Source organism: Xenia sp. Carnegie-2017, unplaced genomic scaffold (genome assembly GCF_021976095.1).
Source record: "Xenia sp. Carnegie-2017 unplaced genomic scaffold, XeniaSp_v1 HiC_scaffold_6, whole genome shotgun sequence".
Lineage (NCBI taxonomy): Eukaryota > Metazoa > Cnidaria > Anthozoa > Malacalcyonacea > Xeniidae > Xenia > Xenia sp. Carnegie-2017.
In genome coordinates, this window is record NW_025813526.1 from 20111000 (window position 1) to 20134719 (window position 23720).

The 23720-nt window shown below is 33.8% G+C and overlaps 3 protein-coding genes and 1 long non-coding RNA gene across 6 annotated transcripts; 3 read left to right on the forward strand and 1 right to left on the reverse strand.

Annotated features, from left to right (window-relative positions):
- The first annotated feature begins 8913 nt into the window (after window positions 1–8913).
- Window positions 8914–10971, forward strand: LOC124457276 (nephrocystin-3-like). Its single transcript, XM_047007553.1, has 3 exons — window positions 8914–9241; window positions 9620–10649; window positions 10967–10971. Exons 1-3 carry the CDS (start codon window positions 9029–9031, stop codon window positions 10969–10971), a joined length of 1248 nt encoding a protein of 415 aa, XP_046863509.1. The 5' UTR covers window positions 8914–9028.
- Window positions 10972–13222: 2251 nt separating this feature from the next.
- LOC124457277 lies at window positions 13223–14122 on the forward strand. The gene is made up of 4 exons (XM_047007555.1): window positions 13223–13362; window positions 13442–13570; window positions 13662–13753; window positions 13871–14122. The coding sequence occupies exons 1-4, from the start codon at window positions 13335–13337 to the stop codon at window positions 14120–14122; spliced, it is 501 nt and encodes a 166-aa protein (XP_046863511.1). The 5' UTR covers window positions 13223–13334.
- Window positions 14123–14950: 828 nt separating this feature from the next.
- Window positions 14951–15392, forward strand: LOC124457424. Its single transcript, XR_006952573.1, has 2 exons — window positions 14951–15030; window positions 15215–15392. It is a non-coding gene; the product is annotated as an uncharacterized LOC124457424 (long non-coding RNA).
- Window positions 14987–17267, reverse strand: LOC124457423. Of its 3 annotated transcripts, none has more exons than XR_006952572.1 (6): window positions 17186–17267; window positions 16701–16765; window positions 15975–16284; window positions 15669–15854; window positions 15237–15356; window positions 14987–15089 (listed from the first exon to the last, which is right to left on the reverse strand). XR_006952572.1 is itself a non-coding variant. In XM_047007682.1 (5 exons), the coding sequence occupies exons 3-5, from the start codon at window positions 16108–16110 to the stop codon at window positions 15277–15279; spliced, it is 402 nt and encodes a 133-aa protein (XP_046863638.1). In that variant the 5' UTR covers window positions 16111–16284; window positions 16701–16765; window positions 17186–17267. The 3 variants fall into 3 exon arrangements, 1 of the variants encoding a protein (XP_046863638.1); XR_006952571.1 differs by having other exon boundaries at window positions 14987–15141; XM_047007682.1 differs by lacking the exon at window positions 14987–15089 and having other exon boundaries at window positions 15277–15356.
- Window positions 17268–23720: the final 6453 nt, after the last annotated feature.

Consider the following 23720-nt stretch of genomic DNA (forward strand, 5'->3'; position numbering starts at 1 on the left):
CGCTTTAGTCTCTCGTCTAAAACTACCGCTTTGCGTGGTTACTAAGCTAGTACCGTAGTCGCGTCAGCTAGTCGCTTTGAAAGTTCAACATGTTGAACTTTTGACTTTGGTCGCTTCAGTCGCTTTACACTGATTGGCCAATAGATACATTTTAACTTCCTAAATGCATATCATATTTCCTGTCCTAAGCATCATACGAAATTTATAGATTATACTTTGGAAAACGAAGGCAATATATGGTGAATTCACACTGGAAACTTTCAGTTTTTATATGACTTATCAAATAGGGACAATAGGAGCTACAAACTGGAACCCTAATGCACAACCTTAGTGCACAGAACAAGATTGTCCACGATACACGCGTAATAGACTATGAAAATATTGGAGTGTTTTAGCTGGCTTGTTCTCTTTTCACAACATAGTAGTTTGTACTGAGTGAATATTCATATATTAGTAGCTATAATAAAGGCCGAAATAAAAAGTTTAAGTGATATCTGTGACTGTAACAAACTAAAATCACCGCCATGTTCAATAGACGCCACGGTAAAAGTCGCGATGGTCCCTGCATGTGTGTTTCTAGCGTTCAAGCGACTGACGCGTGCGCATCAATTCGCTTTGGACGCGCGACTCAAGCGACTGCCCAGTGTGTTTCAGCCTTTACTATGAAGTAACATCAACACGGGCATCAAAACGATCTTGCAGCATGTCTTCAACCCGCCGTTCTTCTGCGACTGCAGCTACGTACTCAGCAATTTCATCGGGCGAAGCAAGCGGTTCAATATTATCGGCAAATGGCAAAATTTTAGGATTAGATTCGTCCGAATTTGCCGTCACAAATTCCTATGAAGAAACCGATGCGTTTGTCTCGATCGAAGACTCTGAGAGCGAGCTAGAACTCGATGAATTTGACATTTGTTTGCTCTATTTATGTATTACTTTGTATACTTTCCAATGTGCGCTTCTTGCCGTGTTAAGACTATGACGTCACAGACCTTTGCTGATTGTATATATTCAAAATGGCCAATTTTAATGGCGGACAGGAAAATTGAACATTTCAAATGTTCATAACTCCCTCGTTATCTAATTATTTCTCCTCACATTTTACGAAAGCAATAATTGATAAACGATGTTTAAACTATTAAATGCTAAAATCGATGATTTTTTAACGTTACGTTTTCGTCATAGAAGCACTTTAAAATCAAAGAAGCACTCCACATTAACAAAACTAACCCTGACCTTAATGTTCAAGTTTTTAAATTCAATACAATATTTAATTTATAATACGCTCGGACGCTCCCCATTAATTTCTGTGTCTTAGGCTAAATTTTCCAACGTGATGCATAAATATGCAGTGGTTTATCTCCGTAGCAAATATCTTTGAACAAATTCGTGCAATAAAATATTCGTTGCTTAATGATAGGATGTCAAACACAAAGTTAAAACAAGGCAAACTTTTGCAGTTTTACCACATAATTAAAAAACTTCAAGGTTTTTTTATGAATAGGATGAACAGCTCGACATCTTTCCACTTCATTCGTTTTCAAAAACAATCGCTATAAGGACAGCAAACTAATAAATAATGCAACATACATGATTCTGACCGTAATGGAGGGTGATTCTGAACAGAATAGTGGAAATGGCGATCCATTATGATCCATTTGAACTTTAAAACCATTTACATTTGTTCTATAAGAAATAAATGTTAATAAATGTTATTTGCGTGAGATTAAAAAATCACAAATTAAACAATTAAACAATTAAGGCTGTGAAATTATGAAGAAAAAACTTTTCACGTGCTAGACATGTAACAAAGGGCAAGAAACACGTAGGTTTATCCTATTCTTTTTTAGTATCTCTTCGTCTACTAACATGCGTCTTAGAGGACTCAACACCATTTACAGTTAATAAATAAGATTCTACAGGTGCACTCTACATTGAAATGACGTCTGGTAAAGAAAAAGTTTGTAAAGACTATTGTCATCAATCTGAAAAATGTCGAAAATTTGAGCCTTTTGAATATTTTGTTGCTGCAGACCTTTCCCTGAAACGACGTGAAATTAGTCTCGGACAGTGCAATGGCATATTTGTAGGCTGCGTAGAAATTAAAGCGTCCTGGAATTACTGCCATTTAGACAAACTTTATATTGACTTAACTCTTGGCTATAACTATTGACAAAATTAAAGTGTCATAAGGCAGAATTATAAAAAGTCTTAAATAAAAATAAATTCTGAAACTATACATATCGTATTTAATAAGAAAATACTGAAAATTCCGTACATCTCCATCGTTGTTGTATAAAGATTTTGAGACTATTTAGCAACTGCTTCTGCTTCTGGTTAAAATTGTTTATAGTATTTGTACAATAAATTTGTTGAGAATTTGTTTGGTTGGTAAAAGGAAAGGGGTTTTTCTTCCGGTATATTGTAGGAACCTTTTTTGTAAGGGTAGGGGTAACATATCTCACGTGACCGGAAACGTAAATCATTTAAATTATTCCACAGAATCGACTAGAACGCAGCACCTGAGATATCATTTAGTTGGTTGTGTCTTGTAATCTTTGTGAATTTGTGAAGGTATGTTGATTTTAAAGTTTACTCGCCTTTATGTAATAGTGTATATAACTTTATGATTTAATGTTTCGTGTCCATGTCTCAATTGTTTTGTTTTGATGTCACGAATATTGTAGTTAAATAAAACTTATACATTAGTGCCACGTATGTTTTATATGGATAAATTTTCTTTATTTTGGTGGGATTTTCAAACACAGATAAATTTTTAATGATTTACACTTTGAAAATACCGACCTTTCCCTCATCAATACCAATTTACTGCAACCGTTAATTTCAAATTGTGTCAATATAGCAAAGCTACAAAATTAACATGAGGCAAAATAATGACACGTCTATTGTATTATTTGAATTATTTTTTACGTCATAGCTTTTGTGAAGAAGTAAAACAATTTCTTTTTTCTTCAATTATTACTTTTTATCAAAATCTAAAGTTGACCATATTTTGCATTGTTAACAGTAATTAAACAAGATATATTTACAACATGAGTATTTAGTGCAAATGTTGTCGATGTATTCTTGTTTTACATAACTACAAAATGATCAATTGTTAAAGATTTTCATGATTTCATGAATTTTATGAGCTCACTGCATAGAATCTCCAATTCAACCGAAGATGACTTTCATTCAAAAACTATAGTCAATCGCTTTGCTGTATTTTTCGGAAACAAATTATAAAGTTATTCAAATTGAAAAAAAACTTTTGTTTTTATTAAATATAAACTTATGACAATTCCTTCTGGATGTTTTCAAAAAGTAAAACCCTATTTTCGGGCTTATACCAGCAAGGCCATACAAGTTATCGCATAATTCTTGGGCGTCAGCAAGCATTTTCGAAAGCGTAGTAAGTACTGCTAGTTGATGGGGGTGGCATCTTCCTTTCTAATATTTCGCTATCGTGTGTCAATTTTCCACCAATTTCTTGGAAATGAAAAAATGATGCTATTTTGGTTTGACCACTCGTATCAGCAATTGTCTTGTTCTTTTTATTTGCATCTTTTTTGCTCGTAAATCACGTGGTATTGCTCCAAATTTCTACTTATTGAACGAACTGATTTTATAGTTTTACAGAGCAATATTTATATAGTTTTCATAACAAATAACAAATATTATCATTGGTCAAATAGTTGCTCTATCTAATATCTAATCTGTATATGGTACATAAGGACGTCATATATGACGTCAATAGGTGTTTCTTGGGTGTTAACCGTATGCGAACGGATACACTGGTAAACCCAACTATGTACATTCTATTTCTCTAAACGTATTTTTGTTCTTTATGAGCATGACTCAACATAAGCGATGAAAAATTCTGCCAGCAAAATTCGACTATGTAGTTGCTGTTCCCACAAACGCAAAAATTTATGTTCCTCATAACAAAAACGTTACTAATTTAACATGTAAATTTTTCAAAGTAAACAGTACTTACACATTACATTCTCTGCGCTCAAAAATAATGTCTATTTCTTCCTTAGAAATGAATTAAATTGTTTTATAAAATGTGCGCTAAATTACAGCTGAGTTAAAGATACACCAGCTAACAAGACTTTGAATCAGATAAAAGTCGAAGAATCTGTAAGCGAGGAGCTTGCATATCGGGAATAGGATAAACGTCTACTATTTGTTCAAAATGTGAAAAGGAGCAACCATCTGCCCCCGTGACCCTGGCGCCCATGGTAAAGTTCGTTTCCAAAAAACTCCTTTGCAAACGTACGCCAGGAAATGACGTTCACCAAAAAGCATTAAAGATTTAGACAAATCTAAAGGTAAAATGTCTTTCTATTTTTCCTCTGAGCCTTCTGTACTAATTTTTGTTCTTTTGATATATTTAAACGTCTTACGATGTCAAAGTGTATGTCTATGGGAAATAAAGCTAAAATAACAATTTTTATGAAAAGGAGGCTTAAAGGACATTGGCAACAAAAATTTTTTTTCATACGTTTATCATAGATAGCTATGGAATACTTAATTTCGTGTTTTCGTGTCTCTTTTGAATTTTGCTGTTGAGAAAATTTGACATAAAGTTGAATCCTTATCCGCCATTTTGGGAAAAAAGGCTTATGCTAAATTATGCCGGAATACATTACTGACGTCATTGGCTGGTATCCACTGAATGACACAATATAAAATAATAGTATTATAAAAATATATAGCACATTTGTTCACTGGAATTTTAAAACAAAAACAACCGTCGGCGGTTGTTAAGATTAACAAAAGTTGTGTAGTTTATCACGCTTATATACTTTTCCAATATTTAGTCGTTCTAAGACGTAGAAACGTTTATTTTAGCAGATCTTACAACTAGGCTTTGCCGTCTGTCTAAGACTAAATTTTCGGTCTTTCGTGATAACATGCGTATTTAAAATGTGTATAAAGTCCGTCTGGTGACGCGAAGCGTTTTCGTATGCTAGCATAAACACAAGCAGAAAATGGTCTTCGATGTTTCTTCCCCAAAATTTGAAAAATCCACCTAGAACATCTTTGATAGGCAACTAATCGATACAGCTTGTGTATTCTCTCTAGATCCTCATCAGACAGGGGCCAGTTTTCTTCAAGATGCCGACACACGTCTATCTTTAACACACTTTCTGAGAGCATATTGTCCCTAAATTCTTGGTGTGTTGTCTCATACTCATCGTATTCAAGCGCTTTTTCATGGCAACAAAACACTCGATTGCCTTTTTTGACAAAGTACAATGTCCACACTTACACCAACTAAGAGTTTGAAGGCGCTAAGCATTTGCTTTCTCAAATTCAGCATGTATTTCATCCTCCGACGAGGACAAGTCGCTCTGCTCACTCTCCTGTTCGGAACAGCTTTCTACACTAGTTTCGGCCTTCACTTCAGGTTCATATTGATAGGGCAGAACCTCACCCGGTTGATTTTCATGTATGTCATCCATTACAGCAAAAAAAACCCGTAAAATACGCTTTAAATGTGTTGTAACGCAGTCAATCACAAAGTATATTGTATTGTTGTTTTGACTGCTCACCAGCCAATGACGTCACTACCGCTCGAGATAATTTTATCAAAATTTTATCCAAGATGTCGCAATTTTTAAAACTTGTGCTGCAAATTTCTCAGCAACAAAATATTTTTGAGAAAAAATTTTTCTATTTTAGTTGTTAGACATCACAAAGGTTCAAAAATATGCCATAAAAATTTTCGTTGCCAATGTCCTTTAAAGCCCCCAAAATTGCCAGTATGACATCGTTTTTTGAAATCAACGCCTAAATATTGACAAAAAGTCTACTCAAGTAAACTCCCGCGTTGGGGGACGATAACATTTCTCTGTCTGGTCTATTTTTCTATACGCAGTCGTTACATAAGTTTTAAACTTATATAAACTAAAACTTATAAACTAAACTTGCTTCACTTTTCTTGACGACACGATAGAATGACCATGGAGGCATAAAAAGTATTGTTATTTATGAAAGATTTTAAGAACTTGTCTAACTTCCACAGATATCTCTAAATGCAGGACAACTTTAAACACAAATATTCACAGGGTTGTTTTTAGCTACCACCTTCATTAACCACTTTCATATACAACTGAAAATTTACGAAATGATAATATTCAACAAATTTCAGTTGTCCATAAATTATGGTTAATAAACTATATCCATGTTCATCTTTATCTTTTTATAATCCGTAGATGCAGTCAAGAGAAGAAAGGAATGACTACTACATTCAGAAAATTCTTACAGATGTTGTTACGAAGAAACTTGTTGATTTATTTATCCAAGAGTGGAGAATTAATTACGGAGTATGGGATAATACAAACGTTAGTGGTCAGAAGTTGTTCAACATTGAAAAAACAAAAAAGAAACCTTTAGACAGCCATATTTTGTCAAAGTTTCAAGATGGTGACACCAGTAATTGGGATTCTACAACACTATTTGCAGCAATACTGTATTCCAAGTCAATTGGAACAAAAATTAACTCAAAAGTTAGATCTGCCGTTGATGCACTTCGTATTGTTAGAAACAAATTAATTCATGATAATCCAGGAAGAGTATCTGATACCGAATTTGACAAAATGTTTTGTGATATTGAAAAGTCATTTAAAGATCTAGCATTTTCATTCACTGAAATTAATGAAATTAAATGTCAACGAAACAGATTTAATTCTTTTCAAGAACTTCCTTGCAAATCAAACCACGCTGTGGTTAAACGTACAGAGTTACTTAATCAAATCACAGCAGATCTCAATAACTTGCGCAGTACTAACAATAATGAACTAACATATTACTATATTTCTGGTAATCCTGGCAGTGGTAAATCTCAATTAGCTAGACAAATTTGTGAAGAAATGTATAGCTCGTTTGACTGGGAAAGGAATACGACATTTGTGATGACACTCGAAGGAAAACATATCGACTCTCTTTTGAAAACTTATGCTGAACTTTGTAAACGATTAAGCAATGATAAAACTGTTATTGAAAATATTCTCAAAGAAGCAAAAAGTAGCGCAGACAAAATTAAAAATTTTCAATTATTGCTGACACAACTACTGAAATCTTGGCAAACATGGTGGATTGTTGTAGATAACGTGGTTGAACTTCATAAAATTTATCCATTATTACCTAAAGCTGGTGATCATAGTTGGAAAAATGGACAAATTATAGTAACTGTGCAAAATACAGATGCCATACCACCAGATGGAAATTTAAATAAACACATTTCAGTTAGTCATGGTATGAACAATGAAGAATGTCGAGAACTTCTATCTGTCTTTTCTGATATGCATAATAAAGATGAAAAATTTTTAAACGATTTATCAGACAAATTAGATCGTCAACCGTTGTTCCTGGCAAATGCTGCTTCCTACGTAGGTAGTGTAAAAAGTGTAAATCCGACATTCACGTGGGAGCAATATTTTGATAAGTTGAATGAAGGAGAGCGACAAAACATGGATGGCTATTTTGAAAAAATTAACTCAACTTACTTAGGAATGAAAACTGTTATGTTAGCAGTACAAAAAAATGCCGAAGAATCCATCTTGTTGAAACATGTTTTTAAACTTTTCTCGATAATATCTTTCGATCCCTTACCACAAGATGTTATAATAGCATTTATTAAGAGCATTGATCCACAAAAATCTGCAGAAGATGTCTGTCTTCAATTAAAGCATTGTTCTTTATTCCTTCAAACGGAAAACAACGACATCCGCCTGCACAGCGTTGTACACGAAGCCATCATAAAGTATTCATCGCAGATCTTTGGCTGTAAAGAAAACGAAAATAATTCTAAAAAGTCTGCAGCTGATCTTGCCTGTCATATTGCTTGGGCACTAAATCATTTTGAAGACAGAGAAGATGAAATCAAAATAATTCCACATCTAAATAAATTCATGACAAATTCATCATTTCAACATTTCCTAAATAAGTTGATCGATGTAAAATCGTCAAAACAAAAACTTGATGAAAAAAATTGGAAAGTTGCCAAATATTTTGTAGATGTTTTGGAAAGATTTTGCAACTATAAACTAGCAATCGAACTACTTTATGAAATAACAGAAATTCAAACTAAAGTGTTAGGTGTTGATCATATTGATGTTTCATATTTGTATAACGAGCTATGTTCATTGCTTTTGAACAATGGAGAATATGAAAATGCTAAAGATTTTTTCGAGCGAGTGTTAGGTGTTGGTCATATTCGTGTTTCAGGTTCGTACAACAAGCTGGGTAACTTGCTTTCGAAGAGTGGAGAATATGAAAAAGCAAAAGATTTTTATGAACGAGCGATGGAAATTCAAACAAAAACACTTGGACCTGACAATGTTATTATTGCGACAACGTACGGCAATCTGGGTTTGGCTTATAGTCAAATTGGAGAGTACGAAAAAGCAAAACATTTCAATGAACGAGCGATAGAAACTCAAAAAAAAACACTTGGACCTGACCATTTTATTATTGCGACAACGTACAGCAATCTGGGTTGGGTTTACGATGATATGGGAGAGTACGAAAAAGCAAAAGATTTTTATGAACGAGCGATAGAAATTAATATGAAAACATTAGGACCTGACCATGTTAATATTGCGACAATGTACAGCAATCTGGGTTTGCTTTACCAAAAATGGGAGAGTACGAAAAAGCAAAAGATTTTTGTGAACAAGCGATAAAAATTCAAACAAAAACATTTGGACCTGACCATGTTAATATTGCGATAACGTACAACAATCTGGGCTCCGTTTACAGTGAAATGGGAGAGTACGAAAAAGCAAACGATTTTTATGAACGAGCGATAGAAATTGACACGAAAACATTTGGACCTGACCATGTTAATATTGCGACAAGTTACAACAATCTGGGTTTGGTTTACAATAAAATGGGAGAGTACGAAAAAGCAAAAGATTTGTATGAACAAGCCATAGAAATTCAAACAAAAGCATTGGGACCTGACCATGTTAATTTTGCAAAATTGTATGACAATCTGGGGTCGGTTTACAGTTATATGGGAGAGTACGAAAAAGCAAAAGATTTGTATGAACAAGCCATAGAAATTCAAACAAAAGCATTGGGACCTGACCATGTTATTATTGGGATAACATACAACAATCTGGGTTTGGTTTACAATGATATGGGAGAGTACGAAAAAGCAAAAGATTTTATTGAACGAGCGATGAAAATTGAAACGAAAGCATTCGGATCTGACCATGTTAAAATTGCACCAATGTACAACAATCTGGGTTTTGTTTACAGTAACATGGGAGAGTACGAAAAAGCAAAAGAATTTGATGAACGAGCGATGAAAATTCAAACAAAAGTATTTGGACCTGACCATGTTAATATTGCGCAAACGTACAACAATCTGGGTTTTGTTTACAGTAAAATGGGAGAGTACGAAAAAGCAAGAGATTTTTATGAACGAGCGATAGAAATGAAAACGAAAACATTTGGACCTGACCATGTTAATATTGCACCAACGTACAACAGTATGGGTTCGTTTTACAGCGAAATGGGAGAACACGAAAAAGCAAAAGACTTTAATGAACGAGCAATGAAAATTCAAACAAAAGCATTTGGACCTGACCATTTTAATGTCGCGACAACGTACAACAATCTGGGTTTGGTTTACAATGATATGGGAGAGTACGAAAAAGCAAAAGATTTTTGTGAACGAGCGATAAAAATTCACACAAAAGCATTTGGACCTGACCATCTTAATGTCGCGATAACGTACAGCAATCTGGGTTTTGTTTACAATAAAATGGAAGAGTACGAAAAAGCAAAAGATTTTTTTGAACGAGCGATGAAAATTCAAACGAAAGCATTTGGATCTGACGATGTTAATATTGCGCCAACGTACAGCAATCTGGGTTTGGTTTACAATGATATGGGAGAGTACGAAAAAGCAAAAGACTTTTTTGAACGAGCGATGAAAATTCAAACAAAAGCATTTGGACCTGACCATGTTAATAATGCAAAAAGGTACAATAATCTGGGTTTGGTTTACAGAAATATGGGAGAGTACGAAAAAGCAAAAGATTTTTATGAACAAGCGATGGAAATTCAAACAAAAGTATTTGGACCTGACCATGTCAATGGTGCGTCAACGTACAATAATCTGGGTTCGGTTTACCAAAATATGGGAGAGTACGAAAAAGCAAAAGATTCTTATGAGCAAGCGATAGAAATTCAAACAAAAGCATTTGGACCTGACCATGTGAATATTGGGATAACGTACTGCAATCTGAGTTTGATTTACAATGATATGGGAGAGTACGAAAAAGCAAAAGATTTTTGTGAACGAGCGATGAAAATTGAAACGAAAGCATTTGGATCTGACAATGTTAATATTGCGCCAACGTACAACAATCTGGGTTTTGTTTACAGTAAAATGGGAGAGTACGAAAAAGCAAAATATTTTTATGAACGAGCGGTAGAAATTAAAACGAAAACATTTAGACCTGACCATGTTAATATTGCACCAACGTACAACAGTATGGGTCTGTTTTACAGTAAAATGGGAGAACACGAAAAAGCAAGAGATTTTTATGAACAAGCGATGAAAATTCAAACAAAAGTATTTGGACCTGACCATGTCAATGTTGCGTCAACGTACAACAATCTGGGTTCGTTTTACAATGATATGGGAGAGTACGAAAAAGCAAAAGATTTTTTGAGTTTAAACGAGTGATGAGAAGGCTAACAGTGTTAAAGTGTTTAGAAAAATGTGGTAGAAATATTAAGTATGCCAGTTTTCGGCATATAAAACCATGGTCGTAAAAACGTTTTATTACAGAGATCTTATTAGTTTGAGTTTAAACGAGTGATGAGAAGGCTAACAGTGTTAAAAAGTTTAGAAAAATGTGGTAGAAATATTAAGTATGCCAGTTTTCGGCATATATAACCATGGTCGTAAAAACGTTTTATTACATGATTTTATTAGATTGAGTTTAAATGAGTGATGAGAATGCTAACAGTGTTAAAGTGTTTAGAAAAATGTGGTAGAAATATTAAGTATGCCAGTTTTTGGCATATATAACCATGGTCGTAAAAACGTTTTATTACAGAGATCTTATTAGTTTGAGTTTAAACGAGTGATGAGAATGCTAACAGTGTTAAAGTGTTTAGAAAAATGTGGTAGAAATATTAAGTATGCCAGTTTTCGACATATATAACCATGGTCGTAAAAACGTTTAATTACAGAGATCTTATTAATTTGAGTTTAAACGAGTGATGAGAAGGCTAACAGTGTTAAAGTGTTTAGAAAAATGTGGTAGAAATATAAAGTATGCCAGTTTTCGGCATATATAACCATGGTCGTAAAAACGTTTTATTACAGAGATCTTATTAGTTTGAGTTTAAACGAGTGATGAGAAGGCTAACAGTGTTAAAGTGTTTAGAAAAATGTGGTAGAAATATAAAGTATGCCAGTTTTCGGCATATATAACCATGGTCGTAAAAACGTTTTATTACAGAGATCTTATTAATTTGAGTTTAAACGAGTGATGAGAAGGCTAACAGTGTTAAAGTGTTTAGAAAAACGTGGTAGAAATATTAAGTATGCCAGTTTTCGGCATATATAACCATGTTCGTAAAAACGTTTTATTACAGAGATCTTATTAATTTGAGTTTAAACGAGTGATGAGAAGGCTAACAGTGTTAAAGTGAAAAATGTGGTAGAAATATAAAGTATGCCAGTTTTCGGCATATATAACCATGGTCGTAAAAACGTTTTATTACAGAGATCTTATTAATTTGAGTTTAAACGAGTGATGAGAAGGCTAACAGTGTTAAAGTGTTTAGAAAAATGTGGTAGAAATATAAAGTATGCCAGTTTTCGGCATATATAACCATGGTCGTAAAAACGTTTTATTACAGAGATCTTATTAATTTGAGTTTAAACGAGTGATGAGAAGGCTAACAGTGTTAAAGTGTTTAGAAAAATGTGGTAGAAATATTAGGTATGCCAGTTTTTGGTATATATAATCATGGTCGTAAAAACGTTTTATTACAGAGATCTTATTAATTTGAGTTTAAACGAGTGATGAGAATGCTAACAGTGTTAAAGTGTTTAGAAAAATGTGGTAGAAATATTAAGTATGTTAGTTTTCGGCATATATAACCATGGTCGTAAAAACGTTTTATTACAGAGATCTTATTGGTTTGAGTTTAAACGAGTGATGAGAATGCTAACAGTGTTAAAGTGTTTAGAAAAATGTGGTAGAAATATAAAGTATGCCAGTATATCAATGTATCCTTTCCCACACGGCTAAGAGCCAAGAAACAGTTATTGACGTTAATTAAATTTCCTTATGTACCATATATAGCTTAAACAGAGGAACTACTCTGACCAATAATAACATTTGTTGTTTGTAATAAAGAGTATAAATACTGCTCTGTAAAATAATAAAAATCAGTTCGATCACTAAGCTCACTCGTGGTTGTTACCGAAGGTATACAATATACTAAGAAAGAGATATGGCGAGTAACTCGAACTCAACAATTAGGAATACTTCTATGACTTTGAAAAATACAATGAAGACAAATTCGCGGGGAGAGACACGTGTGAAAAAGAGTCAGAGACCGGTATTTAATGTAATTTCTTTCCTGTTATGTTGATAAATATTTAATAATAATGATTCGTTCTTTATGGCATAAAGTTTATGTCACATGATAATTCGTTTAGAGGAAAGAGTTAATCAGCAAAAATGAAAGTTTGAATGCATACAAAATGAGAAAGCGTCTGGTAAAGCGCGTAAGTTTGCTTTTGTATTTTTTATTTTGTATTTTTGATAATATTTCATGTAATTTCATGATTTTAGATTGATCAAGTGTCCCAGACTAATCGAATCGGTCCTCTTGTTTTATTATATTTGGATGGGAACGGAAATGTTCGAACAGCAGGTTATTGATTTTTGAGTTCACTACTTGAACACGCATATGTTTAACTGTATTGAAACAAACCCATTCTGTGTTGTAGGAAGTCCTGGGTTGCGCGAAGATGTGTTGGACGTTGCCAGCGACATAGTATGCAAATATATTGAAAATGATTTGTGGTCTTCAATAACGTCATCTGGTGAATACTGTTACTGCTCTTTTAATTCTCTGATATTAAAAATAAGCATCACTGTTATATATATATATGATCATTTGACATATACAATTGTGAAGTTTAAAATATCTATATAGCAAACAATGAAAACGTATTGAAGTCAAAAAGAGTTCGACCTGATTTAATCGACTCTGAAGCTTTTGATGAAATAAGAAGAGGAAAATGGTCGTGTGAAGAACTCAGAAACCTCGTGCTTAACATGGTTCTTCCTTCATCAGCATTTTCAGGCACAAACATGTTTCATTTTTAAATAAGTTTCATGTTTGTAAAACATAAGCAGAGACAAATATTTTTATACTGCTACAGGGTCTAAGGGAGGAAACAAATGGCCTGTAGCCCGAATTAAAAATTTTTGGTCCAAAGCAGAACAACCATCTTTTTGGCCGTTACACATACCGTTTTGTTCACCATCAGCAAGAAAAGAGATTCCACTAGGTTTAATTAATGATTTATTTATGTCTTTTATTTTATGTCTATTTATTTATGTTTTCTAAACCATGTTTAAAATTGATTGCAATTCTTCCAGATGGCAACAACGATAAGAAAATTTTCAGGAAAGTTCTCAACAAGGCAGAACTAACCGAAATCGTCCTTTCCTATTGGAATTACATTACAGACGTAAGATAATACTTTGAATAAATGTAAAAAATGTAAAAAAAGAATTGTATTTTTACAATACGTTCTCCACACTTTATGTGATTATTACACATCCTATTAATAAATTGATGTGTACAGTTTAATGAAGAAAACATCGAAGAAGAGTACCAGGACATGGAAAAAGAAACTGAAATAGAGGAAATAAACGAGGAGAAAGCAGACGAGTTCAAACAAGAAAAGAAGCATGAAGATATCGACGAAGAAGAAATTCAAGATGAAGATATGGACTACGAGCACAACAAAGAGAAATATCTTAAAGAAGTAGGAAACGAAGAAGACGAAATGGGACTAGAGAAACATTTCATGATGCAAGAAAAGGAACGAGATTAATATTTAGATAACTTTTTCTTCACAATCTCCCTGCTGTGTCTTCCTATTGTCAAGAGCAAAATTCCCTCGTTGAACCAGTTCTGGCAGACAAGATAGATATCCACGGGACGAATTTTGAGACACCGCAGGTAAGTTGTGTGGCAAACGCCACTGACCGTCCTTGAATTCGAACGGACTTATCGCCTTTTGTAGCAATTCCTTTAGCAGCGGTTGAATAGTAATTGGAATTTCTTCGCTAGTCTCAATGACGTTAAACAGTAGGGGCACTTCTTCATGAAGAAGTTTTAAATCAGTGGAAGGATTGTCTTTTGGATTGGCTCCATCAGACATCCTTATCAAGAGGTCCAAAACTTCTTCTTTGGCTGGCACAATTGCGCATACTGGTTTGTGAGAAGCCAATGCTGCCATTAACCTTCTGCACGAGTTTGGACAACTAGTGATGAATTCTTGTTTCTCTAACCATTCAAGTAGAGTCCTAAGCCCCTATGAAGATATCTATAAATACGAGAAATTATAGTATAAAATGAGCTCTGGAGTGGTCATACAAAATTTTGTACTCGTAATAAATTCTTCTTACTTCAGATTTTAATTCTTGAAATACGTCCCAACTTAGCTTTGAATCACTGTACTTCTTTAATAAAGCTCGCACATTTCTCCTGTTGATGAAATTGCGCATTTCAAACCTAGTATTGGACAAAAGAAAACAGGTTGTTCTTTTTAAAACTATAAGCTGTGTACAAAAACAAAGTGAGAGAAGTCACCATCATGCATAAAATGCTTTCTGATACGTAGATGAACACTCGTATTTACTAATTAGCAGGCCTGTATATACTATATATTACAGATAAACTTCAAAAATACTTATCTTCCATCTAGCAATCCAGTATCAGACTCTCTTAAATTATTTGGTAAGAAAGTTTTCTGTATTCCAAGAGTTGTTCCATCCATCACCACCTTTTGGGGAATTCTTCCACATAATTCACAAAAAAAACCCATTGTCAAAATCAATATTAAGCAACCTTAATAAGAGAAAATTCAATAACTTAATAAAATAAGCGATCACTATCTCAATGGAATATTCATATTTTAAAGCTGAAAATGAAATGATGCTTACCGTATCATGGCAATGATAGCGAGACGAAACTTGGCGTAAGTTATTTCCTTTGGGAAATTAAAATTACCAGAAGACACTTGCCTTTGTACATACGCAACATAATATTTGTACATAGGTAAACTGAACAAGAATAAAAAAGAAAAAACATTCAAAAGACATAGGGCGAGAAAATTAAATAATGGACAAACGTAGCTACTAATGCTTCAAAAAATTTTCATTAAAAAGTACCTCGACGTTATGAAAAGCCGATTGGAATCTTTTAGAACGGCATGAGATATTGCATATGATCCAAACCATACAATCCTGTTTTCAATGCCATCATAATGGTTTTTCGTAGCACAAGAGGAGCAAGGTCTACAATACACAAAATAATTATGATTTAAGTCAAATAATTATGAAGCAAAGCGTACCCTATAACAAATCAGAACTTACCCTTCACATCATGGATTGAATAAAAGTACGCAACTGAACACACGTCTACGTACAACCATTCATCTTGAATAGAACGCTTATCCCACTCTGCACCACAAGAGCAAATACCACTTTCAGATGGCGCCAAAATTTTATGACCATTTTTTTCAGGAAGATCAGTAAAATCGCTTGCATCATTCTCATTGCCTAAAATAATTAAATTGTAATATATACAAAATGCTAGAAAGTGCTAAATACCATACCGATAAAGGAAATAGTACATGTAAAGCTAAAAGGATGTTCACCATTGCAGATTATCTTGCATACCTGTTTCAAATAAAGAAACCTTTTCTTTGCTAAGTGTAGCCAATTCAAAATAGTCTCGCATCTCTGGTGTAATTCCAAAGGAAAACTTAAAAAGTGCCAATGGAGAATCCATTTCATCCTCGTCAACGATTTGCATGGCTTTTGCACGGGTTGTCACATGAATGCAATGATATGACGAGCAGCTGCAACATTTTAACTCGGGCTGGGGCGGCGTTACTTTTGAATACACAAAAGTACAAACCCCCCATGGACTATTCACTGGTTTTACAGCAATCTACTGAACCTCCCTGCACACTGCACTAAACAAGTCCTAAAATATGTAAAATCATTTATCTTAAGGTTGTATTATGTGTGTGTATGTGTATGCAGCTTAATAATTATGATTAATTATGACTTCACAAAATCCTTAGAAAGTGCTTAATATATATATCAGACACGTAAAGCTAATGGTGAATATGACTTTACTATTTTTATCATACATTTAGTTTATACTACTTAATGTATGTACTGTAGGTATATGGCTATGTATGTATTTGAGTATGAATGTGTATACCTCAATAGTCATAAACAAATTCAATTTGCCCTATTGGCTATCCCCCTAATAGCTTTATAGAAGCTCCTGAACTTAAGCACAGGATGTATGATAACAAATTGTGGGGTACTAGAAGGTTGAGAAACTGTACGTGTATTTGTACAAAAAAGTTATTTTCACAAAACAAAATATACTTCTTCAGGTCGCATCTCATGGTAGGAATGATCATTGAAAACAGACTGCATCATGGATGTGGATTCTGCATTCATAAAAGAAATTGGATGAGATAAATATGTTGTGTGAATAATCATTCACAAGTTTTAACAATATTTTTGCTTGTAAAGCTATGCTAGTTGACGTCCACATGTAATAAGAACAATGTCTCACAAGGGTCTTGTAAAAACACAGAAGGATGACTTCACAAGGGTTTGAAATGTACAATAAACTGATATTTAAGGATGAAGACATTTCCTCCCATACAACATGAAGAACTTTACATTGAAAAAATAAGCCAAATACAAATTTGAGACATTCACTTCATGCAATGTTAGATTAATATGTAACAAGTTCTCACATCTTTGACAAGGATCTTCAAACAAATAGTATGTAAGTGTAAGTCAAAATTTGGTGAAGCTGTTCAGACACCTTATATCCTGAAAGAGTAACACACAATACTTACTTTTTTCAATAAAATCTTTGGCTTCAATACCAAACTTTCTATCATACACAACCAGATATTTTTCCATTGCTAATATGTGTATGCAACTAAGATATGGTATATCTGACAAGTATAAAAATGTTGTTTGGCCTGTTTTAATAATTTCATTTCAGTAACATCTATTTTACATACACCTTTTTTGTCCACCATCTGCCTGCTGATTATAAACAGTTATTAACTGAAAAACCTTCTGCTCCACAATCTGGCTGCTGATTATAAACAATTATTAACTGAAAACCTTTTTTGTCCACCATCTGCCTGCTGATTATAAACAATTATTAACTAAAAAACCTTCTACTCCACAATCTGGCTGCTGATTATAAACAATTATTAACTGAAAACCTTTTTGTCCACCATCTGCCTGCTGATTATAAACAATTATTAACTGAAAAACCTTCTACTCTACCATCTGGCTGCTGATTATAAGCAATTAGTAACTGAAAACCTTTTTTGTCCACCATCTGCCTGCTGATTATAAACAATTATTAACTGAAAAACCTTCTACTCCACAATCTGGCTGCTGATTATACAAAAGATGGTTCCTGATTGATTTGTTTTTTTTGACGACGTATTTGACGACGTCAGTAAATCAAATTTATTTGGTGCCTACCTTTTATCGTATCATACGCTGTGATGAAACGATGAAACAGATGAATGATAAACATACGTGGTACGTTGGTCGTTCGACTCGTTACATAATACCTAAGGTAAAGTGGCATTTTTTTGTGATTACACATGACACATCCTCACGTTGTAAAAGGAGAGTTGCAAGCTCCAACTTAAGGTAAGCTACAGCTATACACATGTATCATCTTTTATGTTATGTTTCATAATTATTTGCAATTGCAAACTATCAAAAATGGAGTGTGATACGGAAAAATAAAACTGACGTCTCGCGAATATTTTATGGCTTCGCAGCGCAAAGTCGAAAATCCGCCGAGCAAAATTGAAAATCCGCCGCGCAAAATTTCTAAAAAAAATTGATCTAGCTTGCGCAGTTTGCATACTTTCCAGTCTGGCATATGCTTAGTGTGATGAAGGAATTAAACTTGCAATACCTTCGTATTGTTATTCCACATACCGCTTTTCACGAATAATAAAGAACTTAAAACGTTAAGATATTTAGCTTTATTATAGAGCAATACAATGGAAGGAGAACAAGAAAGTTGACAATGCGCATACGATGATGTTTTTTTACAAAAAAGTTAAAGTGGGTAAAATCGTATTTCGCGGCAAGACGATAAAACAATTCGCGCGAGTAACGATGGTGACATTTAATATTTATCTTTCAGTTCACGTTTCACGTGACAAATTTCAATATGGTTTCTGTGCTCCGATCTCTCGATTTAGCTGCAAGTCCCAAATCGTTGGTGTCTTATCAAAGTGATTCTTCTGATGAAGAGAGAAGTAATAATGATAAATCTAAAGAAGGTGAAAAGTCAATCGAGAGCACTGTCAATATGGATGCTCTAAAATCTAAGTTTCTTTTAAACAGCGCGCCAATTGTTGATGTTTAGGTAAAGTGTAATAGTTTTTATCCAAAGTCCTAACTAGGCAACCACCAACACCAAGGCTAAATCTATGAATCGATTTGCTATGATAAGGAATTGAGAAGACACATCGATCTTTCAATGAAAGAAGTTACATTTAATGCAAAGTATGAGGAACTCTTTTCTGCTTCGGTACGTTAATAATTTAATCATTATAAAGTAAATGGTTTGAACCCGGGAGTATCGTTATATGTTTGTAAATGATGATCGTCCAGGTTAATAAAGTCCTGAGAAGGACTGTTTTTGATGTTGTTGACTGACGTTTCGACAACCTTAGCGGTAGTCATCTTCAGAGTCAAATGAGGAGTAAACGTCAGGTTAGCCGTATTTATTGTCTGGTTCTTACGTCATTGTATTGTGTGTACAGGTGCAGGGAATGTGTATTGTCATTGTGGATTAGTGTGAAGTGAAATATTTTATTTTTAGTTGTGATGTGTGATTTAGGTGTGACGTTTTAGTTGTAATGTGTGGGTGTCAATTGTGTATTGTCATTGTGAATTAGTTTGAAGTGTAATGTTTTTAGTTGATCGTTTGTTTGTATTGTGAATAAGTCGTTTGTAAGGTGCCGGTAATTGCTGTGATCTGTTCAGGGGGGTTTGTTCCAAGTTGGTATACCAACTTTCTAATGTAAGCCGTTGTCTATAGTCAGTACTGTAAGTGATGCATTTTGCCGAGTCCCAGTCAATGTTGTGCTTTGTGATTCGGTGATGTTCGGCAATGTGATTAGTTTTGTCTTGTTTCTTAGTAGCTCGTTTGTGCTCAGTAAGTCTTATGTTTAAGTTCCTGCCAGTTTCCCCGATATAGGAGGCGTGGCAGTCGGAGCAATTTATTTTGTAAACTGCACCTTGTCGTTCGTTGGGTTGTTCTTTGTCCTTTATGTTCGTTAGTACTTGTCGTAATGTTGTGATTGGTTTATGTGCGACACGTATGTTGTATGGTCGTAAGATACGCGAGATAGTCTCAGACGTACCTTTGATGTAAGGTATCGTTGCTGTTGTCACTGAGTTGTTCGTTTCGTTGGGTTCGTTGGGTTTGTAAGTGTTGCGTTTGATAAAGTCAGAGTTATAGTTGTTTTGTCAAAACACGTTTGAGATAGTTGTTTTCGTTTTGTAGAGCGTCCGGTGAATCACATATGATTTGTGCACGTCTTGTTAATGTTCTGATTGTGGTGGCTTTGTGTGATGTAGGGTTGTAAGATGATTGGTCTAGTAGTCGGTCAGTATGTGTTGGCTTGCGATAAACTGTTGTTCCTAGTTTTGATTGTCATGTTTTACCAAACAGTCGAGAAAAGGAAGAGTTCCGTTTTTTTTCGACATCTTTGGTAAATTGTATGTGGCTGTTCTGTTTGTTGATGTGAGTATGGAAGTCATCAATCTCGTCTGCATGTAGTGCTGTAATTGTGTCATCTACGTAGCGAAACCAAAAAGGTAGTGCATGTTTGTAAGTCATGAGTGCCCGTTCCCCTATAGATTGCATTACAATTTCAGCAACTACAACAGAAACGGGCGAGCCCATTGCTGTCCCATGTAATTGTTTGTAGTGTGTTCCTTTGTATTGGAAGTAAGTCGAGGTGAGGCAGAGCTCTAGTAACTCCATAATGTCTTCTGTCGGTAATGGCAGTACGTCCGTGGTGTTTGTAATGAGGGTTTTTGTACAAGTAAGTGCCAGATTAAGTGGAAGACTGGTGAACAGTGATTTCACATCAAAAGACACTAGTATATAGTTGTCTGGTATTTGTATAGTGCACAGTTTTTTAATGAAAGTTTCAGTGGATTGTAGCTTGTGTTTTGATTTGTTTGTGAGTGGTTGCAGTATGTTAGTCAAGTACTTTGAAAGTACTTGAAAGTACTTTGAAAGTACTTTGTAAGAATATTTGCCGAAAGCGAAATATATCTTTCACTTTTTTGATAACATGTTCAGGTAAATGTGATTTTAGATATTCTTGTTAGGAGAGAACTCTCTCTTTGATTGAAGTGTGAAATGTAAAATATTGTCCATTCTTTTTCTTCCAAAATAAGTGTAACTGTTTTCAGTTTGCTGCTGAAAAAATAGTAATTTATCTTTTTGTGAAACGACAATCCTTGCACATTGTAATGTTTTTGTCTGACTTTAGTCTTCACGTCTACTTTTGTGTCTACCTTTTTGTTTCCATTAATCTTCGTCTTTTTGTCAATCTTTCGTGTATCTTTTTGTATATCTTTTTGCCTTTATTTGTGTCTACCTTTTTGTCTATGTTTTTGTCCACCTTTGGGTCTACCTCAGCTTCTATACCTTTGCGTCTCTCTTTTGTTATATATTCTCTTTATAATATGAAGAGTTATATCACAGGAAGAAGAAAGTCTCAAAGGAAACTCACAAGTTTCTATTCTGGGCCCTTTGTTATTCCTAATATATTTCAACGACTTGGCTAATGTGATACAATCCTTTAGTTAGGTGATGAGAACTTACAATATAAAGGAAGTTTATAAATACCTTGGCACAGAAATAGACTGTCTTAATCTGAATTCTATTTTAATAAATGCTGCGTCGTTTATGTTTAAATAGTGCGCGAAAATGATAAAAAATGAATGAATCAAAATACCATACATTCTTAAAAAGTGGCATCAAATTCCTTTGGCACAAAAGTTGTACTTTTTCTAACTTCAACTTGTTTTTTATGTCAAAGGTAACATTCGAAGCCATTCATAAAATTAATGCATGTACGGAATTCTTTTAATATTTAATAAACCTTGAGGTAAGAGTTTAATCTTTTCCTATGCCAAGAGATGAATTCAATTATGTCTTCATTGCGATGTTGTTATCTTTACAATAGTTCAGAAAAATTTTATGATTAGGATAGAGATGACACAAAAAAAAAATAAAATCACACTTCAAGTCAACTATTGTTTTGATCGACGAAAATTGAAGTCAATGACGAAAGATAAAACAAATTAATGTTTAAAATAATTATTAAAGCGTATTATATTTGAGATATAGAAACAAATTTAATGCTAATTAAGGGTTTCAAAATCTAGTACAACTTGATTAACAGCGGGTAAAACAGTGCTCTATGCTTTTATTTCTTCCAAATGCGTCACAGTGTAGTTAAACACCTCGATCGATTTCAGCGTAGTGAGCGTACACTTGATGATCTTTGCAAAATTTCTTTTGTAATCAAAATATCTTACAATATGTCTCAAAAGAACTGGTCATCTTTGAAATCAGCCGATAGTTTGAAATTTGCATGATTCAGCGGCAATGATTGATCTCCACGCTAGGAGGTATAAATGTATCTAAAATAAGTTTCTTGACTGGGATTTTTAATGCATTGTAGCTTCTATATTATACGTATGTAGTTATTAATTTATTATGTATTTAACTACGTTTAATTAAGTCTCCTTGAGGATCAATTTTTGCTGAATCATGGAAATTGTAAATGTCAGATAAGTTCAAATATTGTCAAGGTTGAAAAATGAGACATCACCATGAAATATGTGATAGTCAGTCAAAAAAACAGCAAAATCAAAGTGAAGCACCTTTCATGTTGATGGGAAAATGCTCAAAGTTGAAAGAATGCGACTTTGACAAAAATTTTTCAACGCGCTTGCATTTCACTCATTTTCTTTCCAAATCGCAACAAACAACATAGCATTCCATAGCTAGAACCTAGAACTTTTTTTTAAATATTTAAAACTACAGTTATTTATTCAGTAATTTACACACATCAGCAAGTAAAAGTTGAATTAACTTTTTTTGGAACACCCTGTATCAAGAACTTAGATCCCCAGACCGTGTGGGTTCCCCTTTGGATAAATCAACTTAAATGTATATTTTATTAAATACGTGTATAGTTTACGGAAAATAAAAAAATAAGAATCAAAGGAAGATATAAGAATCCAGCCCTTTAATAACACCATGACAACTCTTAGTGTATAGCAAGTGTACCAGTGCTATGAAAATAAATATTTTGTTGTTTAATTAATTTTTCGTTACTCACTACACTACATACGAGATGACAACAGTAAATATGGGCCAGACACACAGAATTAGAGTAAAGCTCCATTTTTCTTGGCTACATCACTACCTAAAACATACATAAAGATAAATTACATTGTCAGGTGGTCACCAATGCCAGATCTATCAAAACGCTTGTCAGCAAAGGATTCTTATTGTGTTTAGTCTGCGGAAAGGAATGGATTTGTGGCGCCATTTCAAGGAGCAAGATGCTTTGTTAGCCATGGCTTTTGGGTATGATTTCTTTCCACTTTAGCTGACCAGCAACAGTTGTATTTTCAATTTCTGCAGGCAAAGGTTTAAATGGAGTGTTTGTTTGGTTTTTTTTGTTGTTTAATAAGAAAAATCTTAACATGTACATTATTTACATGTAAAATTTACAGTGCTTAGTAAGTTTTCTAAACAGCCCAAACACTGGCTTTGCTGTGCAAATATACAAATTTCTTTTCACTGTGATAAATGGTAAAAAATATAATTTGTATTTAAAAGAATTGTGGGTGCAGAGAATGTCAATAGTTTGGTTACTTGATTCAACATTTCTTTTTAAATACGGTTGGGGATTTACACCTTAATTGTTTTGACAATGTTCATTTTTCGCTTACATTTAAGTGCAGTGAATCTCGTTTTTAATTTATATTTAATTTTCTTGGGATCAGAGATAACCACAACATTTTATATTGTGATTTTGTGGTAAAATAATTTATGTAGCTGGGAGAATCAGTTTCAAAGCAATGTAAAGTATAAACTAAAGCAAAAGCAAGACATGAATTTCATAGCAATGAAAATGACTCATTGCTGTCCATATCAGTAGTAAAGACACCAGTAGAAATGACTCCTTTACTGTTCTTATCAGATGTAAAGACATTAGCCAAAAATGTCTGGCCATGTCATTCACTCCTGAATATGGATATATACTTTAAAGGACGGTGTTGCCCTACAAATTCATTCCTAAT